At 37.3% G+C, this 19,232-nt stretch overlaps 6 protein-coding genes across 8 annotated transcripts in view; 2 read left to right on the plus strand and 4 right to left on the minus strand.

Moving 5' to 3' along the window:
- The window catches only part of LOC124328703 (solute carrier family 12 member 7-like), a 39,599-nt gene extending 36,989 nt beyond the window's left edge, over positions 1–2,610 (minus strand). Inside the window, exons 1-7 of the mRNA XM_046787511.1 lie at positions 2,444–2,610; positions 1,993–2,363; positions 1,781–1,925; positions 1,673–1,700; positions 1,435–1,575; positions 1,134–1,359; positions 90–1,054 (exon numbers count right to left, since the gene is read on the minus strand). Of these exons, the coding sequence (XP_046643467.1) occupies positions 90–204 (115 nt within the window). The 5' untranslated portion in view covers positions 205–1,054; positions 1,134–1,359; positions 1,435–1,575; ... (2 more) ...; positions 1,993–2,363; positions 2,444–2,610. The remainder of the gene's footprint in view (positions 1–89; positions 1,055–1,133; positions 1,360–1,434; positions 1,576–1,672; positions 1,701–1,780; positions 1,926–1,992; positions 2,364–2,443) is intronic.
- A 289-nt stretch (positions 2,611–2,899) lies between these two features.
- On the minus strand, positions 2,900–8,024 carry LOC124328700 (polycomb protein Asx-like). The gene is made up of 2 exons (XM_046787506.1): positions 7,836–8,024; positions 2,900–7,753 (listed from the first exon to the last, which is right to left on the minus strand). Exon 2 carries the CDS (start codon positions 7,727–7,729, stop codon positions 3,764–3,766), a length of 3,966 nt encoding a protein of 1,321 aa, XP_046643462.1. The 5' UTR covers positions 7,730–7,753; positions 7,836–8,024; the 3' UTR covers positions 2,900–3,763.
- A 578-nt stretch (positions 8,025–8,602) lies between these two features.
- LOC124328736 (zinc transporter 2-like) lies at positions 8,603–11,085 on the minus strand. The gene is made up of 11 exons (XM_046787566.1): positions 10,527–11,085; positions 10,407–10,456; positions 10,232–10,336; positions 10,015–10,161; positions 9,916–9,952; positions 9,578–9,855; positions 9,429–9,502; positions 9,252–9,357; positions 9,132–9,188; positions 8,990–9,067; positions 8,603–8,933 (listed from the first exon to the last, which is right to left on the minus strand). The coding sequence occupies exons 1-11, from the start codon at positions 10,850–10,852 to the stop codon at positions 8,788–8,790; spliced, it is 1,404 nt and encodes a 467-aa protein (XP_046643522.1). The 5' UTR covers positions 10,853–11,085; the 3' UTR covers positions 8,603–8,787.
- A 304-nt stretch (positions 11,086–11,389) lies between these two features.
- LOC124328746 (39S ribosomal protein L38, mitochondrial-like) lies at positions 11,390–13,100 on the plus strand. 2 transcript variants are annotated; one of them, XM_046787580.1, is made up of 7 exons: positions 11,391–11,621; positions 11,689–12,044; positions 12,101–12,219; positions 12,281–12,439; positions 12,498–12,634; positions 12,699–12,786; positions 12,852–13,100. In XM_046787580.1, the coding sequence occupies exons 1-7, from the start codon at positions 11,486–11,488 to the stop codon at positions 13,051–13,053; spliced, it is 1,197 nt and encodes a 398-aa protein (XP_046643536.1). In that variant the 5' UTR covers positions 11,391–11,485; the 3' UTR covers positions 13,054–13,100. The 2 variants fall into 2 exon arrangements, with proteins under 2 accessions (XP_046643537.1, XP_046643536.1); XM_046787581.1 differs by lacking the exon at positions 12,699–12,786 and having other exon boundaries at positions 11,390–11,621.
- Positions 13,101–13,134: 34 nt separating this feature from the next.
- LOC124328706 (FACT complex subunit spt16-like) lies at positions 13,135–17,948 on the minus strand. 2 transcript variants are annotated; one of them, XM_046787520.1, is made up of 18 exons: positions 17,716–17,948; positions 17,391–17,651; positions 17,178–17,326; positions 16,959–17,112; positions 16,746–16,894; positions 16,571–16,685; positions 16,214–16,513; positions 16,106–16,141; positions 15,868–16,044; positions 15,711–15,803; positions 15,544–15,646; positions 15,257–15,455; positions 14,802–15,183; positions 14,531–14,713; positions 14,331–14,462; positions 14,101–14,270; positions 13,598–14,035; positions 13,135–13,491 (listed from the first exon to the last, which is right to left on the minus strand). In XM_046787520.1, the coding sequence occupies exons 1-18, from the start codon at positions 17,782–17,784 to the stop codon at positions 13,365–13,367; spliced, it is 3,237 nt and encodes a 1,078-aa protein (XP_046643476.1). In that variant the 5' UTR covers positions 17,785–17,948; the 3' UTR covers positions 13,135–13,364. The 2 variants fall into 2 exon arrangements, with proteins under 2 accessions (XP_046643476.1, XP_046643475.1); XM_046787519.1 differs by having other exon boundaries at positions 13,135–13,494.
- Positions 17,949–18,172: 224 nt separating this feature from the next.
- LOC124328776 (adenosine 5'-monophosphoramidase HINT3-like) lies at positions 18,173–19,227 on the plus strand. The gene is made up of 5 exons (XM_046787616.1): positions 18,173–18,339; positions 18,555–18,672; positions 18,725–18,791; positions 18,853–18,979; positions 19,053–19,227. Exons 1-5 carry the CDS (start codon positions 18,259–18,261, stop codon positions 19,098–19,100), a joined length of 441 nt encoding a protein of 146 aa, XP_046643572.1. The 5' UTR covers positions 18,173–18,258; the 3' UTR covers positions 19,101–19,227.
- The last annotated feature ends 5 nt before the right edge of the window (positions 19,228–19,232 follow it).

Here is a 19,232-nt window from a genome sequence, read left to right on the forward strand (position 1 = left end):
AATCCACTTACGACAAAGGAACACACCAACAAGGAGCGAAACGGACGAAATAACACGACGTGATGAACCAAAAATATGTGTACACTAACCTGGATCGTCTTGTTCTGTTTGATTGGTCGGGGCATTGGTGGTAGTTGCAGCCCCGTAGCTACGCACGACAAATCGGCCTTTTCCTATAGTTGTTCCACTAGTTTCTGTTGCCATTTCACTATTAATTCACGAATGTTAAAATTCAGAACGAGGAACGTATTTCTGGCCAACAAGATCGAACACAAAATTTTGTAAAGAAGACCATGAATGTTGACAATACGTGTAGGGGTTGAAGCACTGAAGCCTGTACAAGTCAGACAGAGTTTGTGTAGGTATATTTGATATCACAGTGACCCAACAAAGAAAACGACCTCTACGCAAGACTGCTTTTCAGTTTGGCACCAGATCATGCCAGTAATTCTGTCTGCTGCACTGAGCACACTACTGTATTTCTTCTACACATAGTTTCTTGTCTTTGTGTTCACAATATAACTGCCGACAAACAGCTTCAACCCGCTGTTCGTCCTCTACCAGCAACTCAGCAGAGCTCAGGATCGAGCACATCACGTGCACTTCAAAAACTGAAAATTCTATTTTTACCTACATCCGACACCATTGCCAAGCCGTACATATACACATCTGGAAGTTTTAAAAATATGGTTTTTTTGTATTTGGATCGAGATTGATATTGGGATTATTCGATTGATATTTGAGTATATTTTTTTACGTTTTATTAACAATTTTGTGTTTTGATGGAACTATTTCGAAAATAGTCACAATTTTTTAACAATGGCAATATGTACAATAGTGATTTTGAATTTAAATTTTATACAGGCTATTTCACACGTATTTTCTTGCAGTTTCTTGCAAGCAATTATACAATAGGATGGAAAAAACTTAAATTTGATTACATTTCGCTGTGTGCCTCTGAGCCCAGTTGCCTATTTGCCAATCATCCAACGCCTTAATGCCATTCCTTCTTTTATGACTTCATCTACTTCAGCTCCAGTTTCTTCAACTTTGGCTTGATAACAAAATTGAAGTTTAAGTATTACACAATACAAAACATTAAATATAAAAATAAAGTATAATTAGTTCATTACCAAGAAGTCTGCTGAGATTGCTTAGATCACTCCTCTCTGTTTGAAAAGGGTGATCTTGAAAAGTAATCAATTCAGTGGGATTTAATGTTGGGTAATAACCAGGAACCAATGGGTGGAAAGGATGCATTTGATTGAGTTGCAATTCCTTGGGTGTTGCAGCATTCATTTGATAAGCCTCTTTTAACAAAGATTGTGCATCAAGGGGTGTGGCACTGTGAAGCACTTCCTATTAAAAAAAAAAAAAAAAAAACATCTGTCAAATGACCATTTTCAAATTTACTATGTAGAAATATTGATCAACCATTATTTCAGCGTGTGTCGAAAGCTCAATCAGGTATCGACCTTGGAGTTTGCAAGCTGCCAGTGGAATAAAATACAGAAAATTGGGTTCATTGACCAATATATGATCCCATAATGTAAGGAATTCCCGAGGATCAACTATCTTTATAGAGAAAAACGATTAAAGATTTTTAAGTATGATACTAACATATGAACACAATAATAATTATATGTGTAGTGTTATAATAAGATTGTCTTACTGTACGAAAAGAGGTTCTCATCCATCTCCTATTTCAATTTGAAAAATTTCATTACAGCACTGCATGTGTCAACAAAAGGAAGTATGCATTGTTGAAAAAAAAACCTACCAAGCATAATCAATAGCTCTTATTCCCAAGTTTGCAAGGTGTCTGTACAGATCAGGATGATTTTTCAGCATTATAATATCCAGCATAGACAAGAGTGTGTATGGAGGCAAAGGAATATGATCAAACCAGTGTTGGCACCAATTCACTGAATACATAAATAATATGCACAATTAAATGTCTTGTTATGCTATGGAAAGAAAAATTATACTTACTAAGAATAGATAGCATGATCTCAAAATATATCAACTCATGTGATGCTAGAAGTCCAGCAAAAGGACATACATAATCAGCCAAGTTAAAATGACGGAATTGTTCTAGTGATGGACAATGTGCAAGCAGGCTTTGAATGACTCGATTGCAAACTTTCGTATTGCTTCCAAGTCCATCTTCTTCCTGTAGCACAATATTGCTGGGTAATTTTTTCTTTGTTTCTCTCAAACACATGTACTGAGCCTTGTTGTTTGGCAGGTTCAATATAATTGTCCATAACTTCAATCTGTGTTGTTCTGGAATTATTTCAAAATCATGTAAAATATTTCTCAAGGATTCCCTTGAAAGAGCTTTATTGAAAAAACACGCCATCCTTCGTAACAGTAAAAACAAAACCACGTTAGGTCTAATTATTTGAATCACATCCATGAAACTTACGTAGGCTAAACTTACGTTTTCAGGTTGTAACGCAAACTGATGATTTCAATGGAGTTTCTATAAATTAATAACTGTAGATTTGCCGGTCTGTTTACTTTGATATAATCTCAACCAGGTTATTATTTTTATTCGTCAATTCGTAGCTTGGCGATTTTTGTTTTTCAACTGTCAAATTCGAATTCGTCAACAATGCAGGGTTGTCAATTTCAAATCTCGAAATCTCGAACAGTCAATGAAAATTTTAAATTCTAAAAATGAAATACAAATCTGATAATCTGATTCAAAATACAAATGCGAACTTATCGATTTACATTTAAGAATGCAAATATTTTCTTCATTTAAGAATCACAATATTCTCTTTTAAAGAAGCCAAATATGTTTTGACCCAAGTTTTTAAGGACGTAACGGAAGTGCGGTAATGTATGTAACCTAAGCTAAAATGCCTATGCTAATGAGTGACTTCTGTTTTGTACAAACCATGTGTATTGAAATTTGAAAGAATATAGCTCCCTGCAGTGCACTGATGAGGGAGGGCAGATTAAACAAAAAATTCACCATCGGACCGACACAGGTAGTAGTATAACATGGTGGGGACGTAAGAGGCACATTTTCTGATTTCACTTCCAAAGTTCAATTTCAACTCACCACCATAAGGTATTTAAGGTATAACAAGAATCATCAATCATAAAGCAAATAAACAATCGTCGTTACACAAGAAAAGATTAAAGAAACCACAAACAGAGAAAGAATGAAACCGGCAGATGTAAAGAAAGATATTGGAAATAGAGAGATCAGACTAGGAGTGGGTTGGTGTAAAAAAAAGACCAAAAAGAACAAAAAAGTATCCAATACGCGGAAATATTGGAAGAAAAATTCAGAAAAAGACAAAGTGATACTAATATTTTATGGCTATACGTTTCAAAGGCTTTGCATTACGGAAAATAAAGAAAATAATTTTCAGAGAATTTTCGACAACTTCCGCTTGGTTTAGCGGGATTTCTTAAATGAACGAGAATTTTTTGTCAAAACAAAAATTTCAGCAGTTTCAATAGCAAAACTTCTACAACACAAAAAATAATAAAAAATTGCTCAAGTAGGTGAGTTTAAGTCTGAATTTCGGTCCAACATAAAAAAATTAAAAATTCTTCAGGTGGAAAGTGGAAACGATCTAAACTTCATGAATTATGGAATCGACTGTAATGGAAAGCCGAACGCGCTGTGTTGCCAATTGATTATTGGTTACTGGACGAATGAATTATTTTTTTTTTTTTTTTGCACAAACGAAGAAGAAGAAAGAGAGAACTAACAGAAAAGAAAATGCGGGAGGGATTTAGTTCACGGGACAATGCAAGTAAAGCAGAGTTGAGTTGGCCCGATGCAGTCATCGTGGCAGAATGCGCCACACCGCTGGCACATAACCATTGCTTTAAGTTGGCAATCGCAGTCAGTCGATAGAGAAGCCTTTTCAACTGCATCGTCGTTAGTGTTGTCGGTAGAATTTCCGGTATTAGAAGGATCTGAGTGGATGGGCAGTTGTGGAGTAATGCTGCTACCATTTCCGGGCACTTGAGCTCTCATTGACATTCCCATGCTCACCAACTGGACATCATTTTGCACGAATGGAGGTGTCTGTGGTGTAGCCACTGGATTTAGTGCTGGAACTGCCGATGATCCGGAAATGTTGATCTGCTTTTTATTCTGCAACGGTGGTCCTGGCCAAGGCTGGCGAGTCCCTTGTTGCTGCTGGCTAGTTGACGTTTGCATTGGTTGTTGCTGATTTTGCATCGGTTGTAAGTTGACTTGGACACTTGAAGAAGCATACGGATGCGTCTGGGTAGTATTTACTGTACGTTGTCTTATGTTAATTGGCTGCTGAATTCGAGGAGCCAATGGCATTTGTTGTTGAACACTTTGTTCTTGAATAAAAGAAGTATTGCTATTTGCTTGCTGAAGATTGGCGAAAACTGACTGGGAATGTGTTCCAGTACGAACAGTAGCTGGTGCTATTATCTTAGGAGTACTGCCTTGTTGTTGCCGTGGCTGCTGTTGTGACTGCTGCTGCTGCTGAGGCCAATTATTGAACGGAAGATAATTTACCTGCTGAGTGACAGAAACACCTTGTTGTTGTGGTTGCTGTTGATAGGATTGAACCGTTACCGATGATTGTTGAGCCTGTGGAGGGATGCTAGCAAACATGGGTGGTTTCGGATGTGGAGGAGTTGATGCGGGTCTGAGTTGCTGCTGAGAGACTCCTATAGTCCGGTTCCCGGCGAGATTGGCTGGAGGAGTCTTGGACAAAGGATGATTCGCCACCTCTGAATTGTTTGGAGCTATACAAATGAGTTGCTGTCTCGGCAGTTGGGCAGTAGACGGAGCAGCTACTTTATTAACGATGGTCGACTGCTGATCAACGACTCCCATATTGGCAGTTGCTGGATGCACAAGAATAATGTTGGACGGAGAAGTGGTGCCGATGGATTGAGGAACACTTTTGGAATCACCAATCCCTTGTTGACTCGCAATTTTCATAACCGGCCCACCTTTAATTGGTTTCGCCCCCAAACTATTTTTGGATCCACTTTTATTGGTACTTGATCGATTGGCGCCAGTTATATTGGTACTACCAGTGACTGGAGAGCATGGTGGTAAAACGACAACACTGCTAGAGAACGCAGACGGGGGACGTAGCTGGGCCTTGAGTTGTTCGCAATTTGGGCTATTTTCGATCACTGCTTGGCAGATCCGATAAGATCTTTCGAGATTAACCGTTCCAGGTGGAGCTCTTGATGGCTGATTTTGCTTGCCAGATCCATTACGAGGGGCGATCAAACCACCTGCCCCCGAGGATGAAGTTCCAGGAACTGGATTGCTGGCACTGACGGGTTGACTACTTCTCGGAAGAATCCGAGACGGAGACGACGATGAAGCGGTTACTCGAGGTTTGTTGAGTGCAATCGGTGTCAAAGAAGTTATCGATGAAATTGTTTTACCTTCTGTTGTCGTGTGGCTAGTGTTCGTACGGATACCCACCAAGGTGGAAGGATCTGAGACGACCAGTGTAGTGCCTGGCGGAAGTGAGATTGGCAAAGTAAGAGGCAAGTTCAGCGGCAGTGTCACTGGAAACGGCAGAGTTAGGGTTACAGTGGTCGGTTGTTGAACTGGCGCTTCAATTTTCGCCACACTCTGTGTTTCGATTACAACAGGAGTCGCTTCGGAAGTGCTGACTCGTGGAACTGAACTTTCTAGTATTTCAGGTTTCGTGGAAACATTTGTCGGCGTCGTTCCAGTCAAAATAGCAGGCTCGGATTTACGGTTAGAATCATCTGTCCTGTTCTCCAGAGGTACTTCGGTTGTTTTCGGCAATAAATCTTTTGGTTGTTGTGCAGGAATGGCTACGGAAGTCATTTTCAAAAGTGAATCTTGAATATCCGTTGCGGAAGGCTCAATCATCTGTTGCTGTTCTTGCGACGAACGTCCAGCTACAGCTGAATCTAATTCATCTTGCTTATGAGTTGTTACATTTTCTGGCGACGAGATCTTTTGCTGTTCAGCTATCACAGGTACAGACTCTTCCCTGTCGTGAATATCTCTCAACAACTCTAGAGCTTCCGTCACTTGATGACTCTGGAAAAAATCTTCTGGTGACGAATCTTCCTGAACAAAGTGCCCTACACTGCTACTAAGAAAATCTTTCATTTCATTTAATGCCTGGCTATCGTCAATTTCCATTTGTCGTTCATCGACATCTTGTTCCTTAGACTCCTTTTCTTCATCCGTGTCCGAGGACGGTAGTGAGTCCTTAATAGTGGGAGGATTACTGAGACACAAAACGTCTTCTTCCTCAGATGCACGAACTTCAGTGGACATCTCCTGGACTTCAAAATTTGCATTTTCCCCGACTTGGTTATTCGATTCCGCTGATAGGGTTTTGGTACCATCCCACTTTTCACCATCAAATTTGTCTTGACCAATATTGATCTCTACTGGTTGAGGGGCAGTTAACGATGGCTCCTCCAGACGATTTGAAATCTCTATAATTGAGTCATTTGATGGTGTCACTTGGACTGATGACTGCTCTTCGCAGTCGCTCTCTTCTGTTGGGTTTGAGGCGAACACTTCTTCCTTTTCAACATTTGAAGAGTCAAATTCAACCCCAGAAACGCTTTCAGGTTCATCTGTGTCGGTAGAGGGGTGAACAGGTTCGATTATCTCAATGATTTCGATAGGCTGCATCTCAGCTATCTCACAGGATTCGACCGACATAACATCTTTAGAGCAGATTTCTTCGGAAACTAACGTAGCTTCTTCTGAAGTAATTTGGGTTTTGTCTTCACTATTCAATAGAGTAGATATGACAATTTTTCTGATTGGTTTTTTTCGTTTCATTCGTCTTCTTCCAATTTTCCGACCAACCATGCTTCGCTTCTTGGGTGGAGTTTCATCTTCATCAACTACGTCTGAGGGGGTCGATTTCTTTTTGGATGGTGCTGCACTTGAACAAGCTTTACTACTTGAAGGAAGTCTGGTAGAGAGCTCCTGAGAAGAGGATTCGCCTTTGGTTCCCCAAAATGGTTCGAAATGTTTTACTTTCCATGGATCCAACTTTCCCTTGTCCCGCTCGGCTTCAGCTCTGATTTTCTGCTGGGATTCTGGGGTAAATTCACCCGCGGCAAGACGATCTCTCCACTTTTGACAAGCACGGCCAAAAAATTCGTTGCTAAGGGCAGTGTTACTCAGTTTTGAACTGCCATCAGGACATCTGTCAACCTCTGGTAACAATTGCACAAGTTTGTGTTGATACAGTGGGGGTAAGCTCCCAAATGTATGCTTGTTAAGGATTCCACGAAGATTTGCCTTGGCCAGAATGGAAGATGGATTTTGAAGATCAACACAACCCTCTTGAGCTCTTTGTATTTGAGCTGCAGCAGATAAATTTCTTGTAGTTCTTTTTGTTGTTTTAAAACCAGGAATGGATGCCAGCACTTCTCTCATGGTTGTCTGAGTTGGTACACTTACTGAAGCATTTCTCGGAGTTATGGGTTGAACTTCTTCAGTTTCTGATTCAGTACCTTCATGCACTTTGTTCCGTTCATTTAAAGGCAATGGAGGCAACACTTTAACAATCACTCTTGGGATAGGTGGCATTCCATTCACATTTCCTTGTGTAGCTATGCTTGTGTTCCTCCTTCTTCGTTTAGCCTGCTGCTTCAAGGCTAACTGCAATGTTGGTCTCTTCAGCATTCGTGGCTCAGGGCTTATCGAATCAGCCACACTAACGTCAATTCCAAAGCTTTCTGACATTTCTTCGTTTGCCAACTAGAAAATCTAGTGATAACAACAACAACAAAAAAACAAAACAATTGAACGTGTATGAATTTGTCACTTAAAATTTTCACACTCAACTTACATGAGAAAGTTTCACGTTGTTTTTACGAAAAATATTTTATGCACTTCCTTCACTCTAACTCGAGTGTAGTTTAACAGTTTTTACTGAGATTTGAACACAAATTTTCATTGATCATTGATGAAAAAAAAATTCAACTGTCGGCCATTTTTGTGTGTTTGTCTCGTTTGTCGCAATGTTGTATTACGTTCCTAGATGGCGGTAAAGACTGTAAACAACGGACAACTTTCTATTTTGAAAAATCCATACATAAATTTTACTAAAGTAATTATTATACTTAAAAGCATTAGACATAAGGCTTCATTCATACTGCAACCTCTTTAAGCGTTTTAACTTTTATTGTAATAACGTAAAAGGGTTTAATAAAACTAAAAGCAACCGTTTTTCACAACGGTATTCGACTATTCGTAATTTCGTATAACGTATTTTCGGTTTAAGCAACCTTAACGTAGAAAGCTTCTGGCTTTCCGTTGTGAAAAACGGTTGCTTAAACCCTTTACGTTTTTTTTTTTCTACATGAAAATAATGTGACTCTTCCTATCCTCCTGCTGCTCAGGGGAAAGATCTAGTCCTAACTAAAATACGACTTGCAAAACAACAAGCAGAAATTAAGGTATATTTAACAATAAGCATATTTAAGAATGTTTATTCATCTTTACTTGACAGGAATTAAAGAAGGGTATTAATGTTATGCGTGTTAACTTGGCAAGTATTGAGAATGACCGCATGGATACTTCGTTGTCTGTGCCCCAACTATGACGAGTGAAATAAAAAGAGTACAATTATTTTATTCAACTTCATGCAGCACGCTTACCAATTACATAGCGAACAAAGCAAACATATCGTTTGTAAGGCTTTAATATGTTCGAGGCCAATATGAGCAAATATAAGAAAATGCAATTCTCAGAAGGGAGTTTGAACTTGAGATTGCAAATACACAGTTTCTATAAAAGAATCAATCTACAGGATCTTGGCACTGCACACAATCTTCCATTCCAGCCTCAAATTTCTCTATTTGTAACGTCATTTCAAACACATTAAATTTAGAACGCACCAGTTGCGAAGCTTGTATTAACACTTCTTGAGTCTTCGACCCACGCCCTAAAAAAAAAACTAAAAGTTAGTTGAAAAACAAGTGTTAAGTTACTATTGCTCACGAATGGCCAAATGTGCGGACAAGGCGACTTTATCCATTGTAAGAGCCCATATACGAAGGTTGTGTACACGAATCACGCCTTATGAACAGAAGAATAAAAAATTAGACAACACATTTAATCTTACAAAATTTGGTAGAAATACCATCGATAGACAAAAACGTGTGCTGTACTCTATTAAAATCCAGTCCCCGAGGCAAGCCTGTAAAATATGAGAGTTGAATAGATGAAATAAAATCAATTGAAATAGAATGACAACTATTACCCTCCATCAAAACAGTCAACGCATCTTTTAAAATTGCGATCGTAGTGAAAAGAACTAAGATCGAAAATAGAAAAGTGCAGATAGGATCAATAAATGCCCAATCCGGCTATGAAATTTAAAAAAATGAGTCAGAATTAGCGATGATATTCGACAGTTGACAAAAAGGCAAAAACCAACCTGGAAAAAAATTATTATTGCGGCAATGAAAACGCCGAGACTTTGAACGAAATCTCCAACAACGTGAATAAAGGCTGTAAGAACAAAGTAAAATACAATATGTTAATAACCAAAGTTTCTGTCAATCGCAAAAATAGGTATTGACTTACCCGCTCGAACGTTGATATTCTCAACATCATCGTGAGTGTGTCCTACATGGCTATGAGAGAGTAGAGGTTGGTTTTCAGCGTCATGGATTGGAGCTGAGTGGCTGTGCTGGTGGTTGCTTCCCCCATGGCTGTGTCCATGTTGATGGAGCGTGCAACCCATTACTAAGTTTATGACCACTCCTAGACCCGAAGTTATCAACATGATTTTTGCTTCAATGTCGAAATCTTTATTAACAAGTCTCTGAATGGCCAGGTAAACTAAAATCCCTGTTACAACCCTACATACATAAGTCAATGTAACATTTGGTGGTGAGTGTTATTATTAATATTGAAATTACCAAATCATCAAAACAGATGTTAATGCACCAATAACCTCTAAAAACAAGAAAAAGATTTATGTACTAAAATGCACAAGAACACTTAGAAACACGAAATACCTGCGCGGTACCATCCGAAGCTCATTCGTTTGGTAGGAGGTCTCGAAGCAAGCCATAAACTAAAAAGTGATATCATAAATGAGGCAAAATCTGTGAGAAGGTGAGCTGCATCTGTGGCTATGGCCAAACTATTTGCAAGATATCCTCCTGATAGAAGTATATAATTTTTTTAGAAAATTTTAAAAAATATGAGCCTAGACTAGAGAATGAATAATACCCACAGCTTCTCCTACCATGAAGACCAAACAAAGAATGCTTGCCAGTATAAGCTTCTTTTTTGCCTTTGAATCAGTTGTCAACACTCTTGCCCTATGGCAATGATCTACAATGTTAAGATTATTGATTATCAGTAGTAGATTGAAAAATATAATGGAACAAATTATAAATATTACCCAAACTAAGATGATTTTCTCCACTAGACGTACATGACTCGTAATCCAAACTATGAAACAAATAACTTATTAAGATTTCTACAAAATAAATAGATGACTGTAAGATAAATATATACTAACTGTGAAGTAGTATGTGGTTGCAGCTCAGTTCTTGAATTTTTAATCAAGCTATGATTTTTGGGACTACAGTTGTTAATTGGAGTTCTGCTTTGGCTAACATCCCTTTCATTTGAAGCTTTGTATGGTAAAGTTTGTCCACAACTATAACATTTGTCTGCAACAGGTGTTAGATTTCTATCATTATCTAAAGAGATTATTTCTTCTTCCAAACAAGGTACTTCGGAAATGTCAAAATCATTTTCGCGAAGAGAAACACTGAAGGCTTTTTTTCGTCGTTGTGCAGACCCCGGAATTGAAAGCCCACCAGATAAATTCGAATCAGCCATCTCTTATTAGATTGATTACTTAAGATTTGATACAACGATTATAAACTTGCAAGATGACAACAATACTATTTAGTACGACCGACCCACGTATAATAAGAGCTATTCAATTAAGAAGGAGAAAACTATTAAAACGATCAAAAGAACAAAACATTTGCGTTAGTTCGTCTAAAACGACGACCTCTTTAAATGGATAGACTAATAAACAATTTAAGACATGCAGATCGCCGCGCCATAAAGTCGGTAACGGTAGCGTAAGGCCCCGATATGAACGCAAGGCCGAAAACGATAACGAATAACGACCAAGAATTCATCCTAAACAAAATCAGCAATTCAGCATTCTATTATCATAAAATCATTGAAGCTTTTGAATATTTTTTAAATATAGTAATTATAGTATTTTTCAAAACCAATAGTTTATTTCCATTTGATTTCATATACATGTATGGTAAGCAGCTCACCACGCGGCAAGAATTTAGCCTGAAATCGACAAACAACAACAAAAGACCTTCGATATCGTGCTTAATTCATTTGGTTCGAATTACAATTACCAGATGGCGTTTGCGCATGTCAACACGTGAAGAAGCGGACGATCGGATGTGGTAGAAATAAAAAGGCAAATTGGGAAATTAAAAAATGTCTAATTTACTAAATCAATTCAAATTTGCCCGTAATTTATTATTAAAACTTCAGCCTGTATATATACAGCCTAATCGTGAACTTAGAGGAAAAGCGCCAGACGTTGCTCGAACACTGAAGCAGCGATTAGAAGGTACAGAAATGTTTGTTACCGGTTCAGATAAAAATAATTTTATTCGACATTTCCCAATAATTTTTAGAAATTGCTTTTGCGGAAAAGGATCCCAGTCTTCATTTCAAGGTTAATATAGGCTTACCTCACCTCAAGGCTTCGAGAGCAGAAGAAAATGGTCCAAGACTCGAGATGCAACGATCAATGAAAAAATCTGCAGAAGCATCATCAATTGAAGAAATATCATTAAAAGAGATCAGAAAAGAATGGCTTAAAACAGCTGCTCCCTTCCAAATCAAAGCTATAGCTGAGCATTATAATATTTTTAAAGATCTTTTTGGAGAAGCTTTCTTCGTGCCAAGAATTCCACTTTCAATTGGATATCAACAAACTGATGGTTCTACCATGCCAGTTTATTTTGGAAATCAGATAAAGCCTTATGAGGTGCAACATTTGTAAATTTTCTAAAAATTTGTATTAATTCTTATGTGCAACTTCAGGCTGCATTGCCCCCTATTGTGTCATATGAAGCTGATCCATCTTCGCTGTGGACTTTGGTTTTGACAAATCCAGATGGCCATTTGAGTGAAAAAGATGCTGAATATGTGCATTGGTTCATGTGAGTATGGAGTGTTTTTATGTCAAAGGATTATTCCATTATAAAGACAATTTGATTTCAGTGGGAATATTCCTGGCAATAACATTGATAAAGGAGAGGAAGTTGTTAGTTATTTGCAACCTTTTCCACCACGAGGAACTGGAAGTCAAAGACTTGTATTTGTTCTGTACAAGCAAGAGAAAAAAATTAATTTTAGCTCTTATCAAAGGACTGCTCCATGGTAAATTTTCTAAAAATAAAATGAATAAAAAACTTGCTGATTATTGATTGCATTTTAGCTTAGAGCTTACCAACAGGACATTTCATATGAAGAGATTCTATAAAGAATTCCAAGATTATATCACACCTGCAGGATTATCATTTTTTCAGAGTGACTGGGATATTTCATTAACGGATTTTTTCCATAAAACTTTAAGTAAGTCTCACCAAATCTGCTTTAAAATTCACAGCCTACTTTTACATAACTTCTTAAAGCGCAGATATGAAAGAACCGATCTATGAATTTGATTTTCCCGAACCTTATAAGAAGCCCCCAATTTGGTTTCCCAAGAAACAACCTTTCAACTTGTATGGCATTTTTATGTTATATTTGAGAATTATGAAAAAACTAAAAAGAAAAATTGTTTTTCTAGATACATGGACAAACATCGCGACCAAAAACAAATATCAAAAGAATTACTTCTTAAGCGCCTAAAGACGGTTGATCCATTCAAACCTAAAGAACCCGAGTACAAATATCCTAATGCTCTACCCGAGAACAACAACTTACCTTCTTGGCTTCGGGTGGAAATTAGGAAGCAACGATTGAAATGGGGTCGTTACAGCGACATGTAATGATTTTGATCATGTTAGAAAACAATAAACTGTCATTTTTCATTCGATTTCTGTAGCAATGTTTTTTATTAAATTAGCTAGTAAGTTCTTGAATGGTGTATTAACTTGGTTGAAGAACGGATTACAATTGAAACGAGAAGCATTCGGCAACTAATTCAAAAGTGAGTAACGGTTTGTTACTTACCGAGCTTTACGAAAGATTTCAAGTTAAATATAAGGATCATAAAACAAGGATCCATAAAGGAAAGTAAAAATACGGTAAAACTGAGCCTTCGGTACAGTTAGAAACGCACATCCTTCTCGGTTGTTTTCTATTTCCTTGATTTCTTGGGTGATTTCTTGTGACGGTCGCCACTAGAAGATTCTCGACTTCTTTTGTGCCCACTGGATGGCTTGCTTGACGGCTTGCTCGATGGTTTGCTGGAGGAAGAATGGCCCCTGCTAAACAATTCAAATTAAATGTGTTAGCAAATGAATTATTAAACGTCGAAGAAAGCAACGTTATTGATCCATTGTAATGGTAAAACACTTGCAATCACTATACCTTTTAGATGGAGGTGGGGGTGCAGCACCTTTTCCCCCACGGCTTCTTGAGTATTCATCCTCAAAATTGACGTGCTCTCTATCGGCTTCGGCAGCTTCACGTTCAAGATCAGACCAGTCTTTACCCGACTCGTCGGAGCTACCGCCACCACCTTCTTCACTGCCCGAGTCACTATCGTCTGACATATCAGACGAATCTGCTTCTGAATATTCGCTGTCAGATTCATCATCCTCTTCATCATCGACGTCGGTCGGAGCGTATTCATCTTCCTCAGAGTCTTCCTCGTCAGATCCCTTTCCACCTTCACTGCCCGATTCGGGGTCAAGGAAAGTCCATCCTCCGAGATCAAAAAAAGCTTCTGGATCATCCGTAATCGTTTTCATAATTTTTGACCAGTTCAAGGATTGAACTCCCTCTGTATAACGAATATCGCACGAACTAAACAGAAATGAACAATAAATGAATCAACAGAACATTACACAAACATGTCTGAATTTCTTTACTTGAGCCATTCCTTGACATGATCGAGCATGTTCATCGGTACGGCATTCACCATTGCTACTTTTCGATGATAATTTTTGAAAACGAAGACCATATCGAAGTTCTTCAAATGGAACTGAACACGTTCGAAATGGACAAGTTCCATGTCTTCCAGTGAAATGACGAAAGGAGGCTAAACAAATGAAATCATTGTTAATATTACCATTATAATTATAAAAAATTGTCAACCTACCCATTCTACTAAGTTTACGAGACATCCTGAAGTGGGTTGAAGGAGAACTGTACTGCGGAAAGGTACACCAGGGAAACCAAGTTCACGGAAAGGAGCATCAAATTCAACCTCGTTCCTAGTCATGGTTTCAACCTTAAATTTTTTGGAATTCGTTAAAAAAGGATCACAGACAATTAGAATTTCATTTAACAAGACCGTACCTTCTCACAGAATGTTTTGAAAGCAGTTTTCAATTTATGTCTTAACTCTCGTTCTGCCTGTTCTGCAGCCAGATCGTCGCGGTCGTGCATGTGTTGATGTTTGCCAAGATCAGTAGTGATTTCACCTACTTCGGTGTAAAACTGGACATCATTGTGCTTTTTCTTTCCAAACATGATGGCATTCTGAAATGTAAAGTGATAGTTTTTATATATATATCGTTGGTTATTTCTATGCCTAGTAATGTAGAAAAACTGAAAGGAAAAAGCATACCTTGAGATGAAAGTGCAGAAGAATAATCATCTCACCATCACATGGTTGAAAGATAGCATGTCGAATATTATTGTAGAGGATGTCTACTTTATCTCCTCTTACGGATGTGTAACGAAATCCATTAGTATGCGCCTCCAGTGAACCCAAAATTCTTTTCTGAGCTACATTTGGTCTGATGTAGAGATCCTTTAATTTAGGATTGGCTTTATTTTGAGAAAGAAGCAGGGTGTCTTGCTTAACCAAATCTTCCTTTTCTTTTTCCTCAGCTTCACGTGTTTTAAATCGCTTTTGCACTTCTTTGATTAAACGGAACGCTGTGTTAAGATTTGAAGAGGGAGATGACAGTTCTCCAGGTTCTTTGATGTTGGTACTTCGGTATGTACTAAACGTTCATTTAAAAAATGTAATATTATATAAATGAAAAGAAACGAAAATGAAACTTTTCTTGATCATACATTTCTTTGAGGAATGTGGCTTCAGGGTTTGGAAACGCAGCTGTTTCAGCTCTACCCATGGTTGCACCCGGGTGGAAAAAGTTTATACGCAAGTAAGTATAGTCTCCTTCGACACTTTGACTGATATTCTTTATAGTCGAAATGTGAAAAGGAACTGGAATTCCGTAAATGGGCATGATGACCGTTTCGTACTTACGATCTAAAATATTAAATGTGGAATTATTCATTCTTTGTAGCACATATTTGAGAGCACACATTCAAAAATATTTGAGAAATTATGGGCTTACCAACATATAACTTTAATTCCTTCACTTCATCTTCTTTTGGCAAATCTTTCCCGGATTTATATGACACGGTAGATTTCCGGATCTTATCGCCTTCCAAGCGTCCCTAAAACCAAATCAGATTTTAATGTTATTCTTTTGCACATTTATTTTCTTTTTGTCTTCTTTACCTTCTGCTGAGCAAGCCGAAGTTTGGCTTCTTCATTTAGATGAGAAGCTAATTCTTTTTGATGTTGCTTACGTTTTTCTTCGGTAGATGTTTCCTGAAAGAAACAAAAATTATAAATTATAACAATGGAAAATGATAAGAAGAAAAGTACAATGTACCCGAAGTTTAGAATCAAGAATAGCGGTCCGCTTGCCTCGACCTAAATTCTGGGGCTGTCGTGATGGCTTTTCTTCGTCCTCTTCCTCCTCCTCTTCTTCCTCTCCAGATTCATCTTTAAGGAATATACCGATATTCTTAATCCTTTTTTTCGAAGCAGTAAGTACAGTAGCTGGACCCTAAAAATTATGTTACTCGTCAAAAAACAAGTAGAAGAAAAAGTTCAAAATTATAACTTACATCGGATACAATAACAGTATCGCTCAAAAACAAAGCCTAATATTTAAAAAATAACATAATATAAATTTAAATAAACAAAAAAAAAATATTATTAATTTATATAAATACATATTTCTTATAGCGATCATCGGTGCCGTCAGAATTTTCCAAGTCAGCAAATCCAAGATTGACATTGAAGACCATTCCTTTTTTGACAACTGCGTTATTCTTCGGGCCGATCACCAAAGAGCTTTCTCGAAATTCAATTCCGGTAACAAAGCCAAGGGTTTTTGTCATCTTGTCAAGAAGGGCTGGTTTTTCTTTCTTTACATATGCCTCAGCAGCATTATAAACATCGCTAAACTTTGCTCCTTCGACCAGAGATTTCAAGATTTCGTCTTCAACCGATAACAAGAAGTTGTATGTATCCTACAAGTTCATAAGAATGTAATATAGACTGATTTATGAAAATATCTTTTTCTTTACCTGCATCTTTTCAGTGGGGTTGACAAGTAGGGTTCGACCAATATTGGAGCAGTAAGATTTGTAACGTGCTCCTAAAAGGCAAACAATTGCTCCAAAATGAAGGGGTTTATCATCACTGTGAAATAAAAAGAAGCATTAAAGTATTCACATAAAGTTTGCTAATTGATATATGTACCTCACTGCACTAAATTTCAGGCTATAATTCCCTCCACTTTGAATGATGGCTGGATAACACATATCAACTTGACCCGTATCGACACCAGAAACATATTTCTTGTCAGTGGCTGCGTTCTCCACTCCTTCGGCTAATTTTGAATGTTTGACCTTGACAAATAAATTCAAATTAAGTCCCATTGAAAAAAAAATTATAATAATAAATTTCTCAAACCTTTTTATCTGCATCTACAATTTCCATAACCTGTTCTTTTAAATATTTGTTGAATAAATCAACAGATACTTGACATGCTTTCTTGATCACATTCAGTTCAGATTCTTCTTTAGGAGCCATCATGTAAGCTGCCCCAGAACTAACATCAACTGTCCTGAAAATATGATTTCACACATTGTTATCTATATATTTCTAATAACACTTTCTAATGTTTCTTACTCAAATTTTTCTTTCTTGATGGCATTGTTCCATGCATCCATAAACTCTCCATGAAAACTGTCTTTTGAGAACACTCCAAGCTTTTTTCCTTTTTTAGATTTTTTTAATGCTTCAATAAGTTTCACAAAATTGGCTTTATCTTTGTCACTCTAAAAAAAATAGAAAAATTTCTTTGTTGAACTAGAAACATGGAAAATATTTATCATGATTTACTTTGTCACGAATCAACAGCTTAACAGCAGGCAAGCCTTTCTCTTCTTTAATGGCCTCCAGCGGGCGTAAGAAATCTATCTTTTTCTTACTTGCAAGGAAATAGATGGAATCTTCACACAGAGCCATAACTGTATCAGTCAATTCATATCCAAGAAGCCATGATTGTAAAGCAGATGTTTTGCTGTACACAACTTCCTCATCCGCCCCCAAAGCTGTGACCAATGCATCCATATCAGCAAACCCAAGTTCAGAGTCTTCATTCTTTAAGATAATATCATTGCATGAAATGAAATCCAACTGTCATGGTTTTTTTACGCCAACTTACCTTCCAAGACGAATAGAATCGCTTTATCCTTCGAAAGAACACCTCTCTATCTGCAGCGAGACTTCCCATTTTCAGTAACAAATGGGATCATCCAAGTCGAATGGGAAACTGCAATATTTCAAGTTGAAACTACGAATCTGGAATGGCGAAAATTGTACTGAGGTGCGTTACAAATAACTGCCAGACCGTTTACCCAACGCAACCCATGCTTTTCCCTCTAAAAAGCAGAATGAAGTTCATAAAGACCTGGGCGTTGCCAACTACGATTTTAATAATAATATTATCCATTGATTTTTCAGAAATATGCATATTTTTTATTTTCTTTAAGATTTTTACGCTACAGGATATTTATGTCCTACTTCATGAATCTAAGTGAATACTTCGAAATCATGACAAACAACTTGTTGCTTTTTGGAATTTGGCATCCTTACAGAATTGCAGACTACGCGAAAAGTCCATTCCCTCAGTGTCAACTGTCAATTGTCAAACTGTCAATATTTAAACGTATGACTGAACTGAACTAAACAGTACAATTCCCTAAAAATGGTTTCAGTACAAAAGTCCATCAAATGCATTTTTTGCCAGATTTGTGAAGGTCTGGCGCCAGCAACTATCGTTCATCAGGTTAAGGCTCTTCCTCTCTCATTTTTGACCAATTAAATTAGGCGTTTTGTAGCAAATAGGTTTATTTTCTTCCAGGGAATTAATTAATCTTATATGTAGACTAGCTATTACCTGAAAACCACAGTAAGAAATGGCTTAGATATATTAAAATAAGGTACTTAATAAGATAAAGATATACATTTCCTAATGAGCACTGTATTTCTTTTCATAAATAGGATCTAAAATATTTGGCTTTTAATGACATCAAACCATCTGCTAAAAACCACCTTCTAGTCATTCCTAGAGATCACATCAATGATATTAAAAGTCTTACAATAGAAACAGTCAGCATGGGTAAATTGCCTGATTATCAATTCAAATAAACTGATCAATAGTTTTTTATTAGTTGAAGAAATGGTAGCTGTAGGACAGCAACTTGTGAAGAATCATGGAGGAGACTTGAGTGATTGCAGGTATCATATGGATTCTTATCCTCATAAAAAACTGGTAGTAATGATTTTCACTAAATTGTAGAATGGGATTTCATTGGCCTCCTTTTAATTCTATTAAACATCTGCACCTACACGTGATATTTCCTGAGAGTGCTATGAGTTTTATAGGACGTCAAGTATTTCGGCCTGGAACATTTTATTTCGCAACGGTACTACATACGAATTTAAAACCTTTGAATGTGTTAAAAGTTGAAATTACTTAATTTTCTTTTCATCCTACAGCCGGAAGTAGCAATCGAATGGATCAAAAAGCACAGCGCTTCGTTATAAAACACGCAATTTGTTTCTTGTTGACCTTTTAGTAAAATAAGTGGGAAATTAAATATCATTAATATTCTATTACAAAGATGTTAGATTTTTGTAAGCAAATTAACTTGAATAAATCAATTAATGAATACTCCC

The sequence above is a fragment of the Daphnia pulicaria genome, chromosome 3 (genome assembly GCF_021234035.1).
Source record: "Daphnia pulicaria isolate SC F1-1A chromosome 3, SC_F0-13Bv2, whole genome shotgun sequence".
Classification (NCBI taxonomy): Eukaryota; Metazoa; Arthropoda; class Branchiopoda; order Diplostraca; family Daphniidae; genus Daphnia; species Daphnia pulicaria.